The sequence below is a fragment of the Rhinoraja longicauda genome, chromosome 1 (genome assembly GCF_053455715.1).
Source record: "Rhinoraja longicauda isolate Sanriku21f chromosome 1, sRhiLon1.1, whole genome shotgun sequence".
In the NCBI taxonomy this organism is placed as follows: Eukaryota; Metazoa; Chordata; class Chondrichthyes; order Rajiformes; family Arhynchobatidae; genus Rhinoraja; species Rhinoraja longicauda.
The window spans coordinates 108,696,495-108,721,089 of NC_135953.1; the positions used below are offsets into that span (position 1 = coordinate 108,696,495).

The 24,595-nt window shown below is 41.7% G+C and overlaps 1 protein-coding gene across 6 annotated transcripts in view; it reads right to left on the reverse strand.

Moving 5' to 3' along the window:
* LOC144596164 (janus kinase and microtubule-interacting protein 1-like) overlaps positions 1-24,595 on the reverse strand; it is a 248,153-nt gene that overhangs the window by 113,394 nt on the left and 110,164 nt on the right. For all 6 annotated transcript variants that reach the window (XM_078404362.1, XM_078404370.1, XM_078404346.1 and 3 more), the window contains exon 3: positions 9,078-9,322. In XM_078404362.1, the coding sequence (XP_078260488.1) occupies positions 9,078-9,206 (129 nt within the window). In that variant the 5' untranslated portion in view covers positions 9,207-9,322. The remainder of the gene's footprint in view (positions 1-9,077; positions 9,323-24,595) is intronic.

Sequence of the window (24,595 nt, forward strand, 5' to 3'; positions counted from 1 at the left end):
AATATTTAAAAGGCATTTTTACAGGTACAAAAATGGATAGAGCAATATGGACAAAATACAGGCAAATGGAACTGGATTTGATTGTGTATCTTGGTCGGCATTGATGAGTTGGGCAAAGGGCCTGTTTCCGTGCTGTAGGACTCTATCACTCTAGTTCTAATGCACGTTTATCAAATGTCTTAATTTAAGTTGAATTTACACTGCGCCCAATCCAAATGGTCCGATGTTGTAGATTGGCCGCAACACAACTGGTATGAAGTAGCCTTCTTGAAAATGCCTAATAAAATTAGCACATTTGGTGCCTCCTCGGTCGCAGTGGACATTACTAACCTCCTATCTCGCATCAATAGAGAGATAACGATAGGCTTTATATAACATACCAAATTTAGGTATGAAATTAAAATTAGGTGTCCAATGAATGAAATTAGCAGGAAAACCATGCAAGGCAGGATGCAGAGAAGTCCACAGTGCCCAGTCTTGTTACGCCTTAACACAGCGTTTCAACAGATTGAACCAAGAAATGCACTAAATCACCAGTGAAAGTCCGGAGCAATGAATAAAGTGAGTTTTCTGTTAGCAAATCCTGTTTTTTTTAATTTACTTTGATTTACTTTGATCCTCTTTTCCCAATTTTGAACTAGTCTGATGACATCAGTCTTCACCAGTCTGAAGGTTCAAATTGGTGATAATTAGGAAAGCAAACACGATACATCTACCAAATGAAATTGGTTGTCATGACTACTGGCAGGTTTATTGGATGAGGTTAACAGGAAAGTTTAAACACATTTTCTGATGTAACTAGACAAAGAATATCTCTGTCCCACCACCACCTAAAAAAAAGACTCAAAATGTTCCGACTTTAACAAACAAAGTTTATCGTAAAAGAGAAAACATGAATTGCCATTAAAAATCTTCCATTGGTTTCAGTACTGAAAGCCTCAAGTCACAGATGCACAACAGGGGTGATTGGTCTAACAGCCTGGATTACACGCAATTCAGGAGCTCTGGACCACTTACTTTAATTCCAAATGAAATAATAATAATGCCAGCAGCTATTTTTGATTTATGTGGACTTGACTCAAGGGAAGTTGCCCAATATCTAATTCCAATTAGCAAGCAGATGCCTTAAGCCAGTGCACGTCATTAATACGGAGTCTAAGATTTCAAACTAAGCTGATTAGAAATAGGCGAAAGAGCATTGTGCAGACATTTTCCACTGAATCGCCAGTCAACGTTATACTTTCCGTGCCTAATCATAGCTTCATCCAAAAGAAAATTGATTTACTACACCGGAATTATGCATTATTTAAAAGGATGTGGTCTAATGGATTCAGAAATGACCTTGTTCTGTGTATGGTGTGCATTCTATATCTTGGAACAAAGGTTGAGAGGATTCCATCGAGATGTGCGAGATCTTATACAGATGTGTAATTGACTGTTTTAGTTAAGAGTATATAAAACATAGAATACAGCACAAGAACAAGTTCTTTGGCTCACAATGTCTGTGCTGAACAGGATGCCAAAACTGTCACTCATCTACCTGCACATAACCCATGAACCCTCCATTCCCTGCATATCCGAATGCCTATCTAAAAGTCTTTTAAAATGCTACTAATGCATCTGCTTCAACCACCACCCTAGGCAGCACGTTCCAGGCATCCGCCACCCTATGTGCAAAAAATTGGCTCCACGCATCTCCTTTAAACTTTGCCCCTCTCACCTTAAACCTATCTCCTCTAGTATTTGATTTTTCCATCCTGAGAGAAGGATTCTGACTGTCTACTCTATCTATGCCTCTTATAATTTTATATTATACTGTTTAGGTCTCCCCACAACCTCCGGCTTTGCAGAGAAAACAAACCAAGCCTGTTCGACATCTCCCTGTGGCTAATAGGCCCTAATCCAGGCATCATTCTTAAAATTTACCATTTCACTATATTTGACACACCGAGACCAGGACACACTTCCCGACAGATAGTGTCTGGAATTGGGTGCAATTATCCAATTGTGTTTTACAAAGATTTGACAATCCATATATTCCTTTATTTGTCTCACACCGGGGAAATTTACAGTGTTACAGCAGCAAAGTGGATTGCAAGAGACATTCATTATAAATAAAAATAAAGATAAGGATAAAGATAAGGATAATTGCCATCATTTACTGTGTTTTTGTTACTGTTACTGTTGACTGGTCTGCTGGGAGTAGCGCTGGTTGTGCAGTCTCACAGCAGCGGGAAGGAAGGACCTCCGATATCTCTCCTTCACACACTTGGGGTGAAGGAGTCTGTCACTGAAGGAGCTACTCAGTGCAGTGACAGTGTCCTGCATGGGGTGGGAGTCGTTGTCCAGCAGCGATGTTATCTTTGCCATCATCCTCCTCTCTCCCACTGCCTGTACTGAGTAATGTCCGAGTTCAACAGCAAACAGTGTGGAAGCCGTGATGTCTGGGCATGAGGCTTGCAGCAGCACACTTGTGCAAGACCACACTGGAGTACACAAATGTTAAATTCGAGTCCTGGTGATGGAGACTGTGGTAGATGCTAAATGGGAGTGTGGCCCATTAGGTGAGCCAGCGGTAGAATTTTAGGGAGGTAAGCTTTGAAGAAATATTCACTGATCTTGGGAGCTGTGAACTTGTTGTGATAGATATTCATATCTGTGAGATCTGATGAACGGCATGGCACTTACTATAGAAACAAGGAACTGCAGATGCAGATGCAGAAAGGGACACAAAGTGCTAGAGTAACTCAGCTGGTCGGGTAGCATCTCTGGAGAACATGAATAGGTGACATTTCAAGGTAGGACTGATTAATTTGTCAGTCTGTCTGAATCAGTCAGTCTCAAACAGGGTCCCAACCTGAAATATCACCTATCCATGTCCCCCAGAGATGCTGCCTGACCCGCTGAGTTACTCCAGCACTTTGTGTCATCTTGCACTTACTGCACCGTTTTCCATCCACTGAGGACACAGTGACGGTGGGCAAGCAGCAAGTGCAACAATTTGATATTTACAGAATTTGGTTGTTGCAGCAAAAATAATAATCTTGGTAAAGATTTCTTAACCTAGTTGGAGAGAACTTTGTGTGTCCTGGCTAATGGTGTTTGGCATGGTTGCAGTGGATGTACATTAGCTGCCCTGTGCATGGTTTAGGCACAGCAAAAATGAGCATGAACCATAAATCAGAACAGAGAATGGGGTCAGGTCTCCATGCCTCGTGAACAAAATGTACAATGCATGAAATCGTTCTGTCCATGGTCTGTGCTCGGTCTCGGTAGAGCTCTCCCTATTTTCCCACTCTCCCACACCTTTTCTTTAACATTGCTTTGCAAATAAGAAAAAATTCAGCTTAGCCATCCAACTGTTGAGTCCCCCATCATGAATCATACAGTGTACTTCAAATAATAACCAACTTCACAGTTGCTTTGGAGACAGCATTGACCAATAACCATTGATTGGCAAACCAACATAAGACAACAAATTCATTTGTGCCTTCAGACTGAGATGACTAGCCCCAAACCGACAATAACCATGTACACATCTGACTAGTTCGACCTTGGATAGCTTTCAGAAATTCCATTTAAAGCTGTAGGTATTGGAAATGATTTTGCCAACTTCTGCTGTTATAGAGCTGAAAGATCATACAGATAACAGCAGGGCACATCAGTTCCAGCAAAACAAAACTCCCAAAGAAACAGGGTGATTGCTGATCGGCATGGACTCAGTGGGCAGAAGGGCCTGTTGCCACACTGTATCTCTCAAAAGTCTAAAGTCTAAAAGATGAAGGGCAGTGAGTTTAAATCAGTCTCTGAATGATAGTCTGCATGTAGAGGAGCCCAAGGTGCCTGGAATGGCTTTGTGTTATCCCTCACTGTGACTGTACTTTGACACGATGGTCACAGACAAGTCAGTACTCCAGTCACGTGTACTCCAGCTCACAATACTGCTAGCTCCACCACACATCAAATGTTCAGTCAAACTAAAATAACAATAATAAAAGGTATTTATTCACAAAATGCTGGAGTAACTCAGCAGGTCAGGCAGCATCTCAGGAGAGAGGGAATGGGTAAAAAGGTATGATGCAGAAGAAAATGAAGCCTGGAGTATAAAATATAATGATGAAATCTGATTTATCTTAAAACTCAAAAAATTGGTACAATTTAAATCTACCTCTTTGATACTGCCTCCACCAACCAATTGCACACCCCCTCCCCCTCCCAGCACACACATGTTTTATTTTTCCCCTCATCCCCACCCAACCCAACTCCTGCCCCATTTGCAACTCCCAGTTCCTGTTCAGCTACAGTTTCACATGCAGTAGGAGTTCCCCATCACTTTGGGTTTTTTTCCTAACTCAACCCCAATGAATGAAATTTACAATTTCCACGGGTGGCACAGAGTGGGTCCCAGCCGACTAGCCACCAGCTGTATCTCACCTCCACCCTAATGGGAGCAGATCGACAGAGAACCATAGTGTGCTGCACTGTGCGCACCTCATCAGTTGCACGTTTCAGCCCCATTTTGCTACATATGAAAGAATTATGACAATTTTCAAAACGGATACAGGTCATTCAGCCCATTGTGCTTGGTGCTGTCTTTTTGAAAAGGTTATCCGATCCATCCATACCCTAGAGCTTTAATTTGGTTAGGACCAAACAACTTTACAGGAAACAGTTCACAACGTTACTCTGTTGATTTTTCATTAGTGACCTATTTCTCTTACCACAGATGTGTGGCAAGAGAAGTAGGACCTGATGAACATTTCCTGCATCTCTGGGTTTCATTCCGCAGGGGTCAAATTCCTGCACCACTGAAAACAAAGACAAGGATCAGCAAAAACAATGAACTTGCTTCCTTTATATGCATTGCAAGTAGCAAGTCAACTTCTTACCTCCTGCACGTTATGGAGCCATTCCTCAATTTATAAAACAATTATTTCATTAAGAATATGAAAATCAATAATAAAACACTGGGCAAAATGGATTCTGGGCAATTTAGATCAGTTTCCAAGGCCCAAATGATACACTATTTTGTGTGCAAGGAAAATAGATCCATACGTCAAAAGGACGCCCGATAGTGAACATTATAAATCTAACATCCATTGATCAAAGAATACCTGCAATGACTTTAAATACAGCCAATGCTCACCACAAATGCTGCATCAGAGCAGTTATAGAATCATAGAGCCATACAGCTCAGTTCAGTTCAGTTTATTGTCACGTGTACCATAGAATCATAGAAAATAGGTGCAGGAGTAGGCCATTCGGCCCTTCGAGCCAGCACTGCCATTCAATATGATCATGGTTAATCATGCAAAATCAGTACCCGGTTCCTGCTTTTCCCCATATTCCTTGATTCCGTTGGCCCTGAGACCTAAGTGCAAAATGGGGCCAGGAGATAACTCTGGTGGGTAGCATTAAGGACAATCCCAAAAGATTTAATAAATACATAAGAGGGAAAAGGGTAACTCGGAGAGTGGGGCTTCTCAGGAATCCAGCCACAGGAGATAGGCAAGGTCCTCAATGAATATTTCTCCTCTGTATTTACCGAGGAGAAAGACAGTAGGACGGAGGAACTTGGGGCAGTCACTGGAAGTGTCTTAAGAGCAGTCAGTGTTACCGTTGAAGAAGTACTGAAGGTACTGTCATGTAAGAAGGGCCTGATCAGATATATCCGAGGACATTGCGGGAAACTAGAGAGGAAATTGCGGGAGCCCTGGTTGAAATTTACGAGTCATCCTTAAATACAGAGGAGGTGCCAGAAGACTGGAGGGTGGAAAATGTTGTGCCTCTTTTCAAGAAGGGCTGCAGGGAAAATGCTGGGAACTATAGGCTGGTGAGCTTAACATCTGTAGTTGGAATGTTACCAGAGAGTATTCTGAGGGATAAGTTATAGAGGCATTTGGATGGGCAAGGGCTAATTAGGGATAGTCAGCATGGTTTGGGTTTTTTTGAAGACGTGACCAAAAAGGTCGATGAGGGCAGAGTTGTAGATGTTGTGTACATGGATTTCAGTAAGGCATTCGACAAGTTTCCGCATGGTAGGCTGCTCTGGAAGGTTAGATCGCATGGGATCCAAGGAGAGATCGCTGAATGGATAGCAAATTAGCTCCATGGAAGGAAGCAGAGGGTGATGGTGGAAGGTTGCTTCTCGGACTGGAGGCCTGTGACTAGTGGTGTGTTCCCCACCTTGAACCTATGTCCTCTGGTCCTCGATTCCTCTACTCTGGACAAGAGACTCTGTGCATCTACCCCATCTATTCCTCTCATAATTTTGTACACCTCTCTAAGATCACCCTCATCCTCCTGTGCTCCATGGAATAGAGACCCAGCCTAATCAACCTCTCCCTTTTTCTCACACCCTCCAGTCCTGGCAACATCCTCGTAATTTTTTTCTGAACCCTTTCAACCTTGACAATATCTTTCCTGTAACATGGTGCCCAGGACTGAACACAATATTTTAAATGCGGCCTCACCAACGTCTTATACAACTGCAACATGACCTCCCAACTTCTATACTCAATACTGACTGATGAAGGCCAAGGTGTCAAAAGCCTTTTTGACCACCTTATCTACCTGCGACTCGACCTTCAAGGAACCATGCACCTGTACTCCTAGATCCGTCTGCTCGACAACACTACCCAGAGGACTACCATTTACTGTGTAGGTCCTGCCCTTGTTCCGACGTCCCAAAATGCACCACCTCACACTTTTCTGTATTAAATTCCATCAACCATTCCTCCGCCCACCTGGCCAATCGATCCAGATCCTGCTGCAATCTTTCACAACCATCTTCACTATCTGCAAAACCACTCACTTTTGTATCATCAGCAAACTTGCTAATCTTGCCCTGTATGTTCTCATTCAATTTATTGATGTAGATGACAAACAGTAACGGGCCCAGCACCGAACCCTGAGGCACACCACAAGATCCTATACTTGCACACAACATCGTACACTTAAGGTTCACTGATGCAAAATGGGTCTGATCTCACAGCAAAGATTTGCAGTCATTCAATATCACTGCCAAAACTTTTGCAGCGTGTTAGCTTATAGTAAAAACAAATATGTAGAATACAACTCTCAGTATTCTTTCAAACCACCAAACTAACATTGTTCTTCTCAAGTAAAATATCATCTAAATACAGATGGAAGTCATTTCATTCCCCCAGGTCCAATAAGCTTTGAAGACAATATGAGGTTTTATTACAGCTACCAACATCCTGTGAATCCCATTACAACCCAGTCAAATACTTTAAACTCCATTCACACACATCCCCAGTGAGAGATCATGCAATAAAAAAAATGCTGACAAAAGCTTTAACTCAATCTTATAAGCCATTATGAGAGAAAAGTAGAGATTTTCAGAACTATTGAACATCTGAACTATTTTATGTCTGTAAGTTAATAGAAAATAAGAGCAGTGCGGTGGTGCAGCAAGCAGAGCTGCTGCCTTGTAGCTTCAGCATCTCAAGTTCAATCCTGACCTCCAGGACTGTCTGGGCAAAGTTTGTACATTCTCCCGGGGACCATGTGGGTTTTCCCAGGTAATCGGTTTCCATTCTCATCCCAAAATTGTGCAGTTTGGTAGGTTAGTCAGCCACCGCAAATTCCTTTAGAGAAGGTAAAGGAGATGAGGAGGAATTTCTTTACCTAGAGGGTAGTAAATCTGTGGAATTCAGAAGGCTGTGGAGGCCAGGCCAATGGATTTTTGGAGGAGATTGATAGATTCTTGATTAGTACAGGTGTTAGGGGTTATGGGGAGAAGGCAGGAGAATGGGGTTGAGAGGGAAAGATAGATCAGCCATGATTGAATGGTGGAGTAGACTTGATGAGCCGAATGGCCTAATTCTGCTGCTATAACATGAACTTGTGTAAATGATAGAACTGATGTGAAAGTGGAGAGAGATGGGTAAAGTTTGAGATGGGCAAAGATTAAAAGGAGATGTGTAGAGATCTTTTTTTTTATACAGAGGGTGGTGAGAGAAGCAGATGCGTTAGTTGCATTTAAAAGACTTTTGGATAGGCATAAGGATATGCACGGAATGGAACGATATGGGTTACATGCAAGTTGATAAGTGATGGTCTTGGCGTCATGTTTGGCACAGACAGCATGGGCCGAAGAGCCTGTTCTTGAGCTGTAATGTTCTATGTTCTAGTAGGTTACGGGGGAATTTTGTGTTGGAAGAGGATTGTTCTTTGAGCTGGTTTCACCTGAATTAGGTAAATAACCTTCTTCTGTGCGCTTAAGAAATATGAAACATATGCAAGAGAAAATTCAAAACAGACCAGTGAAATTACCTTACTGAATTACATATCAAAAGATCATGAATGAATTGCTCAGCACAACAAAATCTTTCTACAGAGAAGAAAAGCTGTAAAATGATCAGCCTCAATAATCTATGTACTTTATGTTGAAAACTAATCAGACTTAATGTACTTTTAGCATCTCAGGAGAGAAGGAATGGGTGACGTTTCGGGTCGAGACCCTTCTTCAGACTGACACAGAAGGGTCTCGACCCGAAACGTCACCCATTCCTTCTCTCCTGAGATGCTGCCTGACCTGCTGAGTTACTCCAGCATTTTGTGAATAAATACCTTCGATTTGTACCAGCATCTGCAGTTATTTTCTTAATGTACTTTTAGTGTGCAATGCTACTGTTTATCAATTCTGTTTATTTGCTTGCGCAATGAGTGGTCAGTGTGGGCCTGTTTCTTGACCTGGAATCACATGTCGACCCTGCCTCCCAAGTGCACAGAAAGACTCCATGGCACTACTTAAAGGACAAGCAAGAAAAAGATCTGTGTCCTGGCAAATATTTAACTCTTAACCAATACCAAGCAGATTTTGAGCTCTCAAGCATATTATTACCGTGTGAACATAAGTGGCCATGTTCTCTGCACAACAACACTGATTGTGCTTTAAGTACTTCATTGACTGCGAACCTCTCACCGCGAAGCATTTCAGGGATCTTGAAAGATGCTGGGGTATTTTTTTCCTGAACACCCACCAAAGTATTCAGCAGTTGTACATAGATGACTTTGTGCCCTCTGGTAACCTCCAGCATTCATCACCCTACCTTGCTCTTCTCCTGTTGAAGCTCTATCTGAATATCGGTCAGCTTAGCCCGGAGGTCCTCATTGGCAGCTTGTAAAGCATCTATTAGTGCCTCAGGCTTTTCGCCCTTTCCTCGTCCTTTCTTTGACATGTTCTTTTTTTCCAGCAGTTCTTCTGTAGATGTGACGGGGAAATCAATAATTCCGAACTGTCAGGGTTTCACACCCTGTGGATACTCTTCCCATCATCGACTCCATCCTCTGGACCCTGGAGAAAATGCAGTCAAGACAAAGTGGAAAGAAAATTCAAACTTGTAATTCATCACACAGCAGCATCTCACTCACACAGCACAACATATCATCTCAATGCTAGTACACTGCTGCAGATCCTCGGGGCATTCTTCGAGCCTGTCTCCCCGTCTCTCTTCAGCTGCCTCATCAATAGGCTTTTGTTAACACAGAGCATGGTCTTACCAGGAAGGTGTGTGGACAAATTTGATATATCAGCAGTCTTTGAGAAAAGATAACGATCAAAAAAACAATTCATAAAGACAGAGGAAACTAGCTCCGAACAAACCTGCATAAGCTAACTTCAAAGGTGATTGGGTTACTGGACTATTAAAAGTGAAGAGTTCACTGTTCAATTAAAAGTGAAGAGTTCACTGTTCAATTAAAAGTGAAGAGCTCACTGTTCAATGGACTATTAAAAGTGAAGAGTAAAGTTCTCCCACGGTTGTTGGGAAAAAAAATCAATTATTTACAGTATGATTAAGAATATTTCAAAATATTGTCTGGAAAATCTATCGGGGTGTGGGATTATTCAACAGTTGACAAGGTGTGTAGTGGCACAAAAAGATACATTCTAAAGAATGTCAGCAAAGTATTATTAGGAAAAGAGATCTGACAACATATTCATAAAGCATGTTGTGTCATTTCCTCTAAAGAGTTTTAGGAGAACTGCATTTGATAAACCTGTCTGCCCTCAACATATTCAAGGCAAGATGGGATACGCAAATATCTCCAGACACCCAGACCTCCAAGATTCCTTAGAAGCTGTAGAATGACCTGTGTCAGTTGACATATGTGGTCTGACACAAAGATAGGAAGACCACAATATGATTGATGAAATGCATGTTAGTCAGCATGCAGTGTATTTGTATTCAAGTATGGGTCTCGGTTGTGGCGCAGTTATCTGGAAACAGCATCGGGAGAATGGTAAACGTGACTCAGGACAGCAAGATAATATTTTTAATAATCATAGCACTGATAACCTCATAAACTAATAACCACATCAACCTCATAACCACATCAGTCTGAAGAAGGGTCTCAACCCAAAACGTCACCCATTCCTTCCCTCCAGAGATGCCGCCTGACCTGCTGAGTTACTCCAGCATTTTGTGATACTTTCATAAACTAACCAGGTACCTCCAACATATGAACCAGACTTTGGAATTTGAACTCTTTTTTTGTCAACAACGTCAAAATATGGCAACTGCATTTGTGGTTATGCAAAAATATTTCACGGTGCTGTGCATACATGATAACGGTGGAGTTGACGCAGCGATAGAGTTGCTGCCTTACAGCGCTTGCAGTGCCTGAGACCCGGGTTCGATCCCGACTACAGGTGCTAACTGTACGGAGTTTGTACGTTCTCCTCGTGACAACATGGGTTTTCTCCGAGATCTTCGGTTTCCTCCCACACTCCAAAGACACACAGATTTGTAGGTTAATTGGCTTGGTGTACACAGTAAATTGTCCCTAGTGTGGATAGTGTTAATGTGCGAGGATCGCTGGTCGATGTGGACTCGGTGGGCTGAAGGGCCTGTTTCCGCGCTGTATCTCCAAATCTAATAAAGAACCATTGAACCCCATTGTTCCATCATTGGAGCGATGAAATAAATTTACAGTTGATATCAAAAGATAAAAGTTATATTAAGTAATAATTATTTATGGAATGAATATAATTACAAAGCACAGGAGTAATGTTTGTACAAAAATTGTGTTGACACTGATGAGATTAGATTTTATTTTTAACCTTAAAAATCTCTTTTTAATCAAGATAAAAGAGGTCAAATTTAGTTGCACAAAAATTGGCTTCTGGATTAGCCCACCCTGTCAGACAAGTTATTAGTAGGATTTCCACAGAAGAGAAACACACCACTTGTGTCCACACTCATTCTGGGGGCAATATATATTTACTACTTGGAGATATTAATACTAAAATATCCATAGAGTCATCCATTTGAACAATAACCAATTTATCAAATACTTGAAATAGCAATATGCCCAAAACCATGGGAATTGCCCAATGCAATATGCCCAATGTAATATGCCCAAAACCATGGGAAACCATGGCGGTGCTGGCTCGAGGGGCCGAATGGCCTACTCCTGCACCTATTGTCTATTGCCTATTGCTGTATATGACAATTAAGGTGAGATGGGCAAGATTAAATAATAGGAACCCAACGGGCAATGTTTTCATTTAGACGTTTATTGGTACAACAACAAATGTCCAGATGAGGTAGTTGAGGCAAGTATTATAACAGTATTTAAAAGATACTTAGTCAGGTACATGGATAGGAAAGATTTAGAGGAATAATGGCCAAACGTAGGCAAATGAGGCCAGCATGGACGAGTTAGGCCAAGGGACCAGTTTCCTTGCTGTATATCTTTATGACTAACTGGGGGACACTCATCGACATCAAATAATTCACGTTTGTCTTTGAGATATCAAAAGGCTATTCAATGACTTCTGGAAACAGACATAAGTATGATCTAGAAAGTAGACCCCTCCCTGTTGAAAAGGTGAATCCAAGGTAGATTGTGCAAGTCTGTGAATTATCTAAAGAACTGTTGACAGGAACTTCAGGATAAGAGAGTTATATGTAGGTGCCTCCATGTATAAAGCCCAAGGCCATAGTTGTACTATTACAGATCTAGTAATCCAGAGAGGTGGAAGAGTGATCTGGAGACGCGAGTTCAAATCACAAGGTTAATCTGGGAAATTGAAATTCAATCACTTAGGAACTGGATTAAAGAAATCAGTATCACTAATAGGGACCAGCACTCTCACACAAATAAAAACATCATGATGCAGACCCGTCTACAAGGATCTTGAGACCCCCAGCAACGGTGTTCAATCTTAGCTGCCCCATGATATGACCCAAGAAGCCATTCAGTTCAAGGGCGATTAGAGACTGGCAATAAATCCTGTGAATGAGTAAATAAATATACAGTTACAGTTAAATCGATTGCTTCTTCTCATTTGAGAATCAAACTGAGACTGGATCTATAAACAGAGTGAGTGCAGCGATGTTTCATATCTATACACGGCCATACACAGCGGCTGATATAACAGGTTTCCACCATCTTTTTCTCTGTCTTGCACCTGCATAATGCTGTGGACTGTTTGCTCCTACATTGTTATAATTCAATTTATCTGTGCAACCATCAATACTGAGTCAAAGTAAACCTGCCTATTCCCTAGTGGGCTTTGCATTTTCTTACTTTTCAGCGGGCGTTGAGAGAGCTGTCAGTGTTAATGACTTCCTTTTCTGCACAGTCTCAGCTGCAAAATGAAAAATGTGTCTTGATGGATGGGATTAAAAAGTACCACTATTGAAGTAATCCACGAACACTATACTGGATGGACACTATACAAGAATAAAGAGTGGAACAGTATGTTTAGCAAATATTTAACACGCTTGACACAGATGACAAATGCCTCAGGGACAGAGAGACCAACAAATTTGTCAAACAATGCAAAAGCCAGCTCTTAAAATATTCAGTGCGAGGAGTGCTCTGAATTAAAGCTAAACCACACAGGATAAGTCTCTTTTTTTGGTTCATAACAGCAGCCTTCTGTTTTTGCAATGTAATTCATTCACGCATTCTTGGCATTATCTCCTTGTTTTTGTGTTTAAGCGAATTGGCCAGGTAGCTTTTCATGCCATATTCTCCCCAATATGGGGAGAATCTCCCCGCAGGGGTCGGTGCTGGGGCCACTACACTTCACGTTGTATATTAATGATTTGGACGAGGGGATTGGCGGCATTGTGGCTAACTTTGCGGATGATACAAAAATAGGTGGAAGGGCAGGTAGTGCAGAGAAAGCAGAGACTCTGCAGAAGGACTTGGACAGGTTGGGAGAGTGGGCAGAGAAGTGGCAGATGGAATATATTGTAGCAACGTGTGGAGTCATGCATTTTGGTGGTAGGAATAAAGGCGTAGACTATTTTCTAAATGGGGAGAGAATCCAGAAATCGGAGGTGCAAAGGGACTTGGGAGTACTGGTGCAGGATTCCCAAAAAGTTCATCTGCAAGTCGAATCGGTAGTAAAGAAAGCAAACTCAATGCTTGCATTTATTTCAAGAGGGCTTGTATACAAAAACAGGGATGTAATGCTGAGGCTCAATAAGGCGCTGGTAAGGCCGCATTTGGAATAGAGAACAATTTTGGACACGATATCTGAGGAAGGATGTGCTGGCTCCGGAGAGTGTCCAGAGGAGGTTTACAAGAATGATTTCAGGAATGAGTAGGTTAACCTATGTTGAGCGTTTGTCGGCACTGGACCTGTGCTCACTGGAGTTTAGAAGAATGAGGCAGGACCTCATTGAAACATACAGAATAGTGAAAGGCTTGAATAGAGTGGATGAGGAAAGGATATTTCCACTAGTGGAAGGTTAGACATGCCTCAACAACCTTCTGTGGCTGCTCGTTCCAAATCCTCTGTGTGAACATGTTTTTCAAATTTAATTATCTGTTTTGAAAATTATAAATGTTGAGGGATTCAGATAGTTTTTTTGCATAAAAAGATCAAAAGGTAAAATGTTTTGTTTCATACTCTCTCAAGTTAATTTGAAAAATGTGATCATTTCCATTGCCTTGCTGTTAAACCTACTCAGTACTGACATGCGATGCAGAGGCAATGTACAGATAAAGAGTACAGAGCTTTTAAATGAAAGGGAAATATTGTATTAAAGCCTTCGTAACTGCCAACAATTCAGTAATTTTGTTCCAGATACAGCATGCAAACAGGCCCTTCGGCCCATGGAGTCAGTGCCAACCACTAGTGGGAGTGTCTAGGACTAGAGATCAAAGCCTCAGAATTAAAGGGCGTTACTTTAGTAAGGAGATGAGGAGACATTTCTTTAGTCAGAGGGTGGTGAATCTGTGGAATTATTTGCCACAAAAAGGCTGTGAAGGCCAAGTCAGTGAATATTTTTTAAGCAGAGATCGATAGATTCTTGATTAGTACAGGTGTCAGGTTATGGGGAGAAGGCAGGAGAATGGGGTTAAGAGGGAGAGAGATCAGCCATGATTGAATGGCGGAGTAGACTTGATGGGCCGAATGGCCTAATTCTACTCCTATCACTTATGACCTTAATACTTTGACGGCTCTCACAAGATCGTCTTCCTACTTGTGACACCATTTAAATCCACAGTTTTTTTCTACTGGTCACTACTGGAATATTGAAAGGAGGAATGAATGCTTCATAAAACTCTGTGCTTGGAATTTTTGAAAAGAGTTCTGCTGATCCATGTGCTGTTTTCTCACAAGTTCTAAAGAAACATTGTTTGATTTCTTTCTATGCCGATTGTTTTTGACAGTTCTATTCCAACTGTTTAATATACCATTCACTGTGTACTTTACCAGGATGTTGCATGAAAGTTTCCACTAAAAAAGTATATAATTTCAGCAGAGCTACTTTTCAGTGTCCAACTGTATCTACAGTGGAAACCAACAATGTAAACTTAGGGTAAAAAAAACACACTGCTGGAGGAACTCAGTGATCAGGCCACACCTGTGTAGGGAAATGGCACAGTGACGCAGCGGTAGACTTGCTACCTTACAACACCAGAGACCCAGGATCGATCCTGACTATGGATGCTGTCTGTATGGTGTTTGTATGTTCTCTCTGTGACCGCGTGGGTTTTCTCCAGATGCGGTTTCCTCCCACATTCCAAAGGCATGCCGGTTTGTAAGTTAATTGGCTTCTGTAAATTGTCCCTAGAGTGTCGGATGAAACTAGTGTATGGGGTGAGTGTTGGTCGGCGTGGACTTGGTGGGCCGAAGGGCCTGTTTCCACATAGTATCTCTAAAACTAAATGAGGTTTTGGATCGGTTCCCTTCTTCAGGACTGGAATAGTGGGCATTCAGCTGATAAAAACAGGCAAGGGAAAAGGGGAGGGCAAAAGCTACCAAGTGATAGGTGGATCTAGGTTATAGAGAAGATAAATAAATACGTGGAAGTGTTTCTAAACGGTTTTAAACCAAGACTACCAAATCATTTTTTTTTTATCACTTGGAGGCAGTATTTTCTAAAACAAAGCAGATTCACATATAGATTTTTCACTGTATCTGCTATGCATTTATCTCCAAAAGTATAGGTTGGAAAGAACTGCAGATGCTGGTTTAAATTGAAGGTAATCACAAAATGCTGGAGTAACTCAGCAGGACAGGCAGCATCTCTGGAGAGAAGGAATGGGTGATGTTTTGGGTCGAGACCCCTCTTCAGAGATGCTGCTTGACCCGCTGAGTTACTCCAGCATTTTGTGTCTATCTCTTAAAGTCATTCTTTTATCGAAGAAATGACTTACAAATATACATTAAAAATTGATTTTGTATCTTCAGAATATCTTTGAAGTGCTTCATGACAAATACTGTGAGGTTCAACCAACAGGAAATGAATCAGGTGAGCAGGTAAACTGTTTTGATATGATTCAGGAAATATCAAGCTTTGCATTCTTAATGTTTACTATGATATAAGGTAGTAATAACCAGCAAAATCAGAGTAATAAGATATCATGTATTGAATCTCTTGTCTCATATGACTTCAAAAGAAAATTTCATAATTTTACCACTCTTCCAAAGTACAAAAATATATCAATCTGCTTAATTTAAACGTGTTTTTCTCTGGCACCCTTTCTGGTCTACTGCTTTTTAAAAAAACTTTATTTTAAAAAGCAGTTCACAACTCTTCACTAGGTCAATGTATCCAGTACTTTAATGAGGAATTGTCCCGACCCAAAACATCACTTATCCATGTTAAGTCTGAAGAAGGGTCCTGACCCGAAACATCACCTATCCAGAGATGCTACTTGAACCGCTGAGTTAAGGTTCAAAGGTCTTTTGTTGTCACGTTTACCAATTAAGGTACAGTGATATTCGATTTACTCCAGCTGAATGTCCCTTTTCTTGTTAACCACCATCTGCAGTACCTCCAGGAATTTGTTGGTCTTCCTCTCCTGGTCGGGTAAATTACATCACACAACAAAAACATGGCTGCTCTCAGGGAAACAGGACCTAATGAGGACAACATACAAGATGGTTTTTTTCTGCTTACCATCTATCAAACCCTCCCACCCCACCCCACCCCCCTCTATGTCAACCTATTATCTGCCACGCTTTGTCCTGCCTCTCCCTTTTTCCAGCTTTCTTCCCCCTCCTCCCTCTCCCCCTCTACATTCAGTCTGAAGAAGGATCTCAACCCAAAAAGTCACTTACCCATGTTCTCCAGGGATGCTGCCTGACCTGCTGAGTTTCTATTGAAATGACTGTCAAGTGCTCAAGATTCTTGATAAATAGGTGGCACTTTTTGGACAAAATTACTATTGTTGTTGAAAAGGCTTCCCAATGGCAATTGGAAAGGAAGTAAGGGCAAACAATATACAGGCCCAAAGGGTAAGAATAGGGGAATAAGATAGAAAGGAATGTTCTGCAGGGAAAGTCACAGGAATCTAACAGTTCAAAAGGACTCTAGATATGCCACAGTGATTCTATGCGCATCTGGTAAGAAAGTCAAGTTTTTGTTTCACTCAGATCTCATACATATGGGCTCTGCTTGGGGAACATTGAATAGTGTGCAGATGTTAACATGTCATACAATGGAAAATGATAATTATAAGCTGGAACAGTGTTACCTCAACTAATGCACACCCATCTTCAAAGGATGCATTATTTCAAATTCCTTACTGCAGGCATAATGTTAAAACTCAAATAGCTGATTGATCAAAATATTACTTCCTTGATCCACAAGCTTTTAATCTGTGTGGTGTTAGCTTGCGCCTAAACAGATTGCTTGTCCACCAAACCGAACAAAAGAAACAGAAGTTACAACATAACAAAAGAAAAAGCAGACAAAATGTGTAGGAACGAACTGCAGATGTTGGTTTAAACCAAAGATAGACACAAAATGCTGGGGTAACTCAGCGGGACAGGTAGCATCTCTGGAGAGAAGGAATGGGTGATGTTTCGGGTCACGACCCTTCTTCAGACCTGAAAAAGGGGCTTGACCCGAAACGTCACCCATTCTTTCTCTCCAGAGATGCTGCCTGTCCCTCTGAGTTATTCCAGCATTTTGTGTCTATCAAAAGGAATGCAGAACTATGAATAATACAGGTAAATTTACACTTTGTAATGTTTATTTGATATCCGTGTTTAGCATCTTTGCCGTTAATACCAACTGTAAATAGCAGCATTTAAATTTCAACTCAAGTCTTTGAAATATTCGCCATTGAAACATGGCCCTGGTTAAAAAAAAGAAGCAGGTTGCAATGAAATGCAGTTTTTTTGCTGCAGATTATTATTCTGAGGAGATAACAATAGATAGGCATGAGGATGGCTTAGGCGCAATGGGCCTGTTCTGTGCAGTATAACTCTAATACTAGATCATGTTCCGGTCGAATACCTCTGCTTTGCTGTCATGTTTGCATTGCATTTCCCATCTCAAAATGTTGCCTGAATATTAAACCCTACATATAGAATAGCATTTCAAAAATGTTAACTTGCTCAAGCACATGAATAAATATATGCAGTAGTTGGAATTTGTCATTGCTGGCTGAAGTCATGGTTTTTATCCTCCTAATGCATTCATCACCTCCTCATTTTCAGCCAACTGCATATCATCCACCGAATGAAACCTCAAATTTCACCACCATATTCCTCCAGCATTGTGTCTCAATCAGCTCACAGAAGCTGCCTTCCCAAATCGTCTACAATAGATGAGCTCTGGAATCAAACTGTGTGAGAAACCTGTTGTGAGACAGAGCCGAGGAGATTAAGGACATTTACTGAGTTGTTCAAAGAGGAGAGAAACTCTGAAGGAATGCCAACTCACGCCATGGCATCAATATTGCTGTAGAAGTGGGAGAGGGATGCAGGAGCGAGATTATGTGCAAGATTTAAAGAAACATAAACACAAATAAATTAATCCTTATGTTTAAATTTGAAGCAATATCAGAAAAGAAGATGGGGGGGGGGGGGGGATATAGATAAAATAAACACCTAATACTCAAAAAACTATCTGGGATAGTTTCAAGAGGATTTAAATACCCCCTAGGAGACTGCTGGAGACACACTTCAAATGTTGAAGGCTCATTCAGAAAACCATCCATCAAAAGCCATCGGCTCCATAATACTCCATCCACCTGGCACGCTTGATCATGAAACCAAAATCACTATGAATTTGATCTAATCTGATGTGCTTCTACTAACAGCAGTGTGTCTCAATGGTACTTAATTATAATTACCAAATGCTTCAGTGGTTGAAATAGTGTCCAATTTAATTCAATCAAAAGGCCAGTGCTTCTTCCAACCTTCAGTTGTTCCAGATGGTAATGCTAGCGGGGAACAGCCACTGAGTTAATCAAAGTTTATGCACAAGGTTAACATGATATAAAATCAAGGGTACATAATTTCTAAAAATACGTTAAATTGTTTAAGATTAAAGGGCAGGCATCTGTTTTGGCTAGTTACAGAGGCCTGATAAATATAACTAGGTCAAATCCAATTAGAAAGGGATATATTCAGCCAAAGAAGCCCCAGGGGGTAGAAGACTTAAGCAGATTTTAAAATGGTCCGATTTTTCTGATGAATGATCTTAACCAAAGCGATCACACCATAAGTGTATTTTTTTTCTTTCTTTTTTTAAACTGTGCTGTAGTGGAGGGCCTTAGTGCACAGGGATAAAATGAAAAGAACAACAGTGCCAAAATGAGGCCTGGCTAATGTTCCATACTTTTATTCATGTGGCAGTTAAAGCAGAGATTAATAGGTTTTAGTAAGGGCATCAAAAGTTATATGGAGAAGGCAGGAGAGTGGGGTTGAGAGGGCAAACTAGATCAGCCATGATCGAATGGTGGGGAGTCAATGGGCTGACAGGCCTAATTCTGTTCCTATGTTTTATGGTCTTATGATAGAGTCATTGGTTTTGTAAGCATCGGAGCAGGCCCTTCAGCCCACCATGTCAATGCCAAGCATATGCCTGTCTGTCCTAATCCCACTTGCCTACATTCATCCCATGGCCCTCTATGCCTTCCCCATTCCACTGAAGAATGTTTCCAACCCAACGCGTCGCCTGTTCCTTTTCTCCGGGGATGCTGCCTGACCCGCTGAGTTGCTCCAGCACTTTGTGTCTATCTACAAATAACCAAGAGGTTGAGCAGGATCTGATGGGAAAAGGACCATGTTTTTCGTCAGAGCAATTAAGAGCCCACCCCTCCCCTCTCTTTCATTGTTCTGTTGCTGACTCAACCTTCCACTATTTTTTGACTTTGCAGATCAGATTGCCAGGAGTTCTTTATTTACTCTTAACATGTGGCTCTTTTAATGAGGGTCAGTGCGGGCAAGTACACTGGAATATATTTTCAAAGACCAGGTTACAATTTGTCATTTTGCAAGTCACTAGGAACATTCCCTTCTAGCTGGGGTCTGAGAAGAGACCAGCAAAAACCAACTAATTACTATTCGTCACATTGAGTCACATGCACAAGATAAGGTAAGGTACAGGTACAATGAAAATCGTGCCTACAGCAGCATCAGAGGCACATCCACTCAGACAAGACACTAAAATATAAATTACCCATAACATCTACGAGAAAAGAAAAAGACTGCAATAGACACTGCATTGTCACTGAACTGAAGGTACATTAACTTAGGAGCAAGTGACAGTAAACCCTGTGTGTATCATTTCACATGAAGACACAAAGTGCTGGACTAACTCAGCAGGTCACGCAGCATCTCAGAATAACATGGATGGGTGACATTTCTGGTCGGGACCCTTCTTCAGAATGAAGGGTCATTCACTTGTTCGAATCAGGCCCAAAGACCAACAAAGGATGTACCTTTTTATTCACAAAATGCTGGAGTAACTCAGCAGGTCAGGCAGCATCTCGGGAGAGAAGGAATGGGTGACGTTTCAGAATTTGAGCCCCATAAAACATTACGACACAGCTTCATCACCAATTATATAGATCAACCTGTGTCAAAAAGGCAGCTGTAATACAGCCTATTAATCCAAGTAGCTTCTAAGTCGCAATATAAAAATCCAGTTCAATGCTATTCTGGTATAAAAAGCCTGTGTGAAAGTTTACAGCAGCTCACATAGCCAAGCAGACTGTTCAGAATGGATTGGCACCAAAATAGCTTCAGTCTATCGAACAATATTGAAGATTTTTAGAGATCAGTTTAAAAAAAAAATCTATTTCTACACAGCAGTTGTGTAAATGGATCCAAAACTCTGATATGCTGTTTATTTAATTACTTGTGTGCACACTGCAATTTCAAGGTTAAACAAAAGAAAAATAAGAATCAGATAAGTGATGCAGCAATGAACTGAAGGCCCACAGGACAGTATGAGCAATGATGCAAATGAGGACAATTATCCTCTTTGTCGGGGGTGCTGGGCACAGACAGGGTAATGGTTTCACTGTAAATGTAAAGGAGAAGATTGTGAGAATCATACAGGCTTAGTTTTTACCTCCTCAGTTTTAGCAGACAGTCAGATGTCTGGGAATAATTATCCATGCCTTGCCTTTGACATTTAAGGAATCAAGATATCAAAAGACCAAGGAGTGAACAATTTTTTTTTAAATAGACAAAAAGCTGGAGTAACACAGCGGGTCAGACAGCATCTCTGAGGAAAAGGAATAGGTGATGTTTCAGGTCGAGACCCTTGGCCTGAAGAAGGATCTTGACCAAAAGGTCACCTATTCCTTGTCTGTGTCTATCTTCGGTTTAAACCAGCATCCCCAGTTCCTTCCGACAAAATTTTAAAAAGGAGGCTGATTACCGATAAGTATAAGGATATTGAACACAATCCAGAAAGGCTTGCGAGTTTCATTCCTGAAAATAAATCAATAGTATTGAATGAATTATATATAAGAAAATAACTGCAGATGGTGGTGGGGGGGTGTGGGGTGGTGGGGGGGGTGTGGGGTGGTGGGGTGGGGGAAACCTTTTTTTTAGGTCTCTTCCTCACGGCGCGGGGTGCGGCTCGGCCGCGGGGCCTTCCATCGCCCGCGGGGCCTTCCATCGCCCGGTGCGGCTCGGCCGCTGGACTTAACAGTGCCCGGTGCGGCTCGGCCGCGGGACCTTCCATCGCCCGCGGGGCCTTCCATCGCCCGGCGCGGCTCGGCCGCTGGACTTAACAGTGCCGGTGCAGCTCGGCCGCGGGGCCTTCCATCGCCCAGTGCGGCTCGGCCGCTGGACTTAACAGTGCCCGGTGCGGCTCGGCCGTGGGGCCTTCCGCCGCCCGGCGCGGCTTGGCCGCGGGACTTTACATCGCTGGTGCGGCTCGGCCGCGGGACCTAACATCGCCCGGCGCGGCTCAGCCGCGGGACTTAGCAGCGCACGGTACGGCCGCGGGGCCTTCCATCGCCCGGCTCGGCCGCGGGACGTTTCAGCGCCCGGTGCAGCTCGGCCGCGGGGACTGTGCGGGCCGGTCGGGGACGAGCTGTCTGTCCGGCGGCGTGGGGAAGAAAGTGGAAGTTTTGTTGCCTCCATCACAGTGAGGGGGTGTTTGGAGTCACTGTGGTGGACGTTTGTGTTGGGGTCATGTGTCTTGTGTTCTTTTTTTTTTGTGTGACTGCTATGTAATTTCGTTCGGTACCTTGGTACCGAATGACAAATAAAGCTCTGTATTCTGTATGCTGGTACAAATCGAAGGTATTTATTCACAAAATGCTGGAGTAACTCAGCAGGTCAGGCAGCATCTCGGGAGAGTCTGTAGAAGGGTCTCGACCGAAACGTCACCCATTCCTTCTCTCCCGAGATGCTGCCTGACCTGCTGAGTTACTCCAGCATTTTGTGAATAAATACCTTAGTATTGAATGAATTAGTACTTTCCACCTGCACCAGCATCAACAGCCCTGTGAACACCATTCATGACCACAATGATCACACAAAAGATTCTAACAAAATATTACAGTTGTATTGAAAATTGTAATTCCTATTGCATTATGTCGGCACAGTTACTGCTGATATCCACAAAGGTTATGGTAGTAGATGAGAAGCAATCCTCCAAACCCCCTCCTTAAAATGTCTCGGCCTAGTTTGGAATCCTCTGCCCAGGGGATATGTCTGTGTTCATTTGTTCGTTTGTTCCGGTGAAGGCGCTGTGCACACGGCAGCCAGACAACACTCGCTTGGCTTTTTCATTTTGTTTTCACTTTTAATTTCCAGTTTTTGTGAAACTTGTCTGTTGTGACTGTCGGCAGACCAATTTCCTTCTGGGGATGCATAAAGTTTTATCGTATCATAACGTACAAGTTGCCAACTCTCTTACGGTTCATCTAGTTATTACCCTACATACTACACTGAGAAAACAATAGTACAAAAAACATTTCAACACAAATCTAGTTTAGATTATTATTATTGTCACATGTACCGGAGTACAGTGAAAAGCTTTTGTTGCGTGCTATCCAATCAACATTGTCACATGTACAACATTTAGTGCAAGATAAAGTCCGATTAAAGATAGTCTAATGTCTCCAATGACCTTTCCCAGTTTAACAGTGATAAGGTTATAAAACAACCTGGCAAATATCCCTTTGTTCTTGCTTTAACCATCCATAAAGCTAAATAGACACTTTTGTTGTTAATCATTAGTCTCAGGAGATACCTAAAGGCAGTTGTGCTTTCACATCACTGGTTAATCCAAGTAAATTACAATGTCCTACAAAAATGCTACTATCAGATCACTTGCTCCCTACAAATAGATCCATTAAGCTATGCTTGAGGGCAGAAAGCTGGAAGCACATTATTCTCCAAACCAACATACTGCAAAAGCTGAAATGACCTATATCTTTTGCTTCAGTTCCCCTCACATTAGTCCAATGTGAGTTGATAGACACTGAAGACTGTGGTGATCCAACCATCTCCAAACTTGGACTAAAACAACACAATGAGCTTTTATATTCAAGCTTTAATAAACTCATGAACCCGGTGCAGAATAAAAACTGTAAACAACTCCCTCAAAGTTTAACTTTAAGGTCATAAGGTCATATGTGATAGGAGCAGAATGAGGCCATCGGCCCATCAAGTCTATTCCACCATTCAATCATGGCTGATCTATCTCTCCTCCTAACCCCATTCTCCTGCCTTCGCCCCATAATCAACTGCCTTCTGTGGCAGAGAATTCCACAGATTCACAACTCTCTGGGTGAAAAAGTTTGTCCTCATCTCAGTCCAAAATGGCTTACCCCTTATTCTTAAACTGTGACCCCTGGTTCTGGACTCCCCCAACATTGGGAACTGTTTCAGAGAAGAGACAGATAAGTCAACGTAGTCTCTTGAAGTCAACACATAGCCAAGCCACAGCATGGTATTTGGCCTTTCTAGTAGATCACAAGAGAGACCACAAATGAATGAGATTGATCGTAGCAATGACTGAACCCATCACAAATAACTTGATTGCTGTCTGTCAGTTCACAGAAATGGTTACAACACGGGAGGCTATTCAACCCTTTTTATCCGCACTGATCTCTTTCAGGGCAACTCACAAATTCCACACACAAGACCCTCCTGTTGTAGAAAAGAGTGGATTCCAGATTCTACCTACATGTGGCTTAGATTTATCTCAAGTCACCTTCAACTCTCTTCCCCTTTACTTGGCTTCTCACAAAAGAATAATAATAACTAAAAAAGATGAATGAGCTATTCTCTTCACAAATGAATGGTTGAATTTTTACAAAATTAACGAGTTGCTTTTGCTTTCATTTCAACCTTTCCAACAGTTTCAATAACATAGGATTACTCACCAAGGCATTCAATATAGACAAATAAATCAAACCAACTGGTAACAAGGTAAAATCTTGGTAAAGAATTACTTACACTTCAACTAATTTCACTTCTCAAATTATAATTCACACACTTAGAACCACTGTAGCAATGGGCAGTGAACCATCTTGTTGAAATTTACAAATTAGCCAGAAATTATTCTTTCCTCATGTTTAATTAATAGAACAAGCTTTGGGCCATAGATTCAAAGGCTTGTATTTTCATGTGAATTTCTGGTCTATTCACCAGAAGCAGAATGGAGAAAAAAACAGAAAGAGATGGAAATAATCAGCAGGACAACCAGCAACTTTGTTGAGTTGGCTAACATTCTAAGCTCAGCTGAAAATCAACAATTCAATTCCTCATTATGTGTGTTAATGGAAACAGATTTATATCTCATTTTCAATAATAGTCTTCAGCTTTGCAATTAAATATTTGGGAGTTTAAGTTCATAAAATGCACTGCAACACACAAATCTTGTTT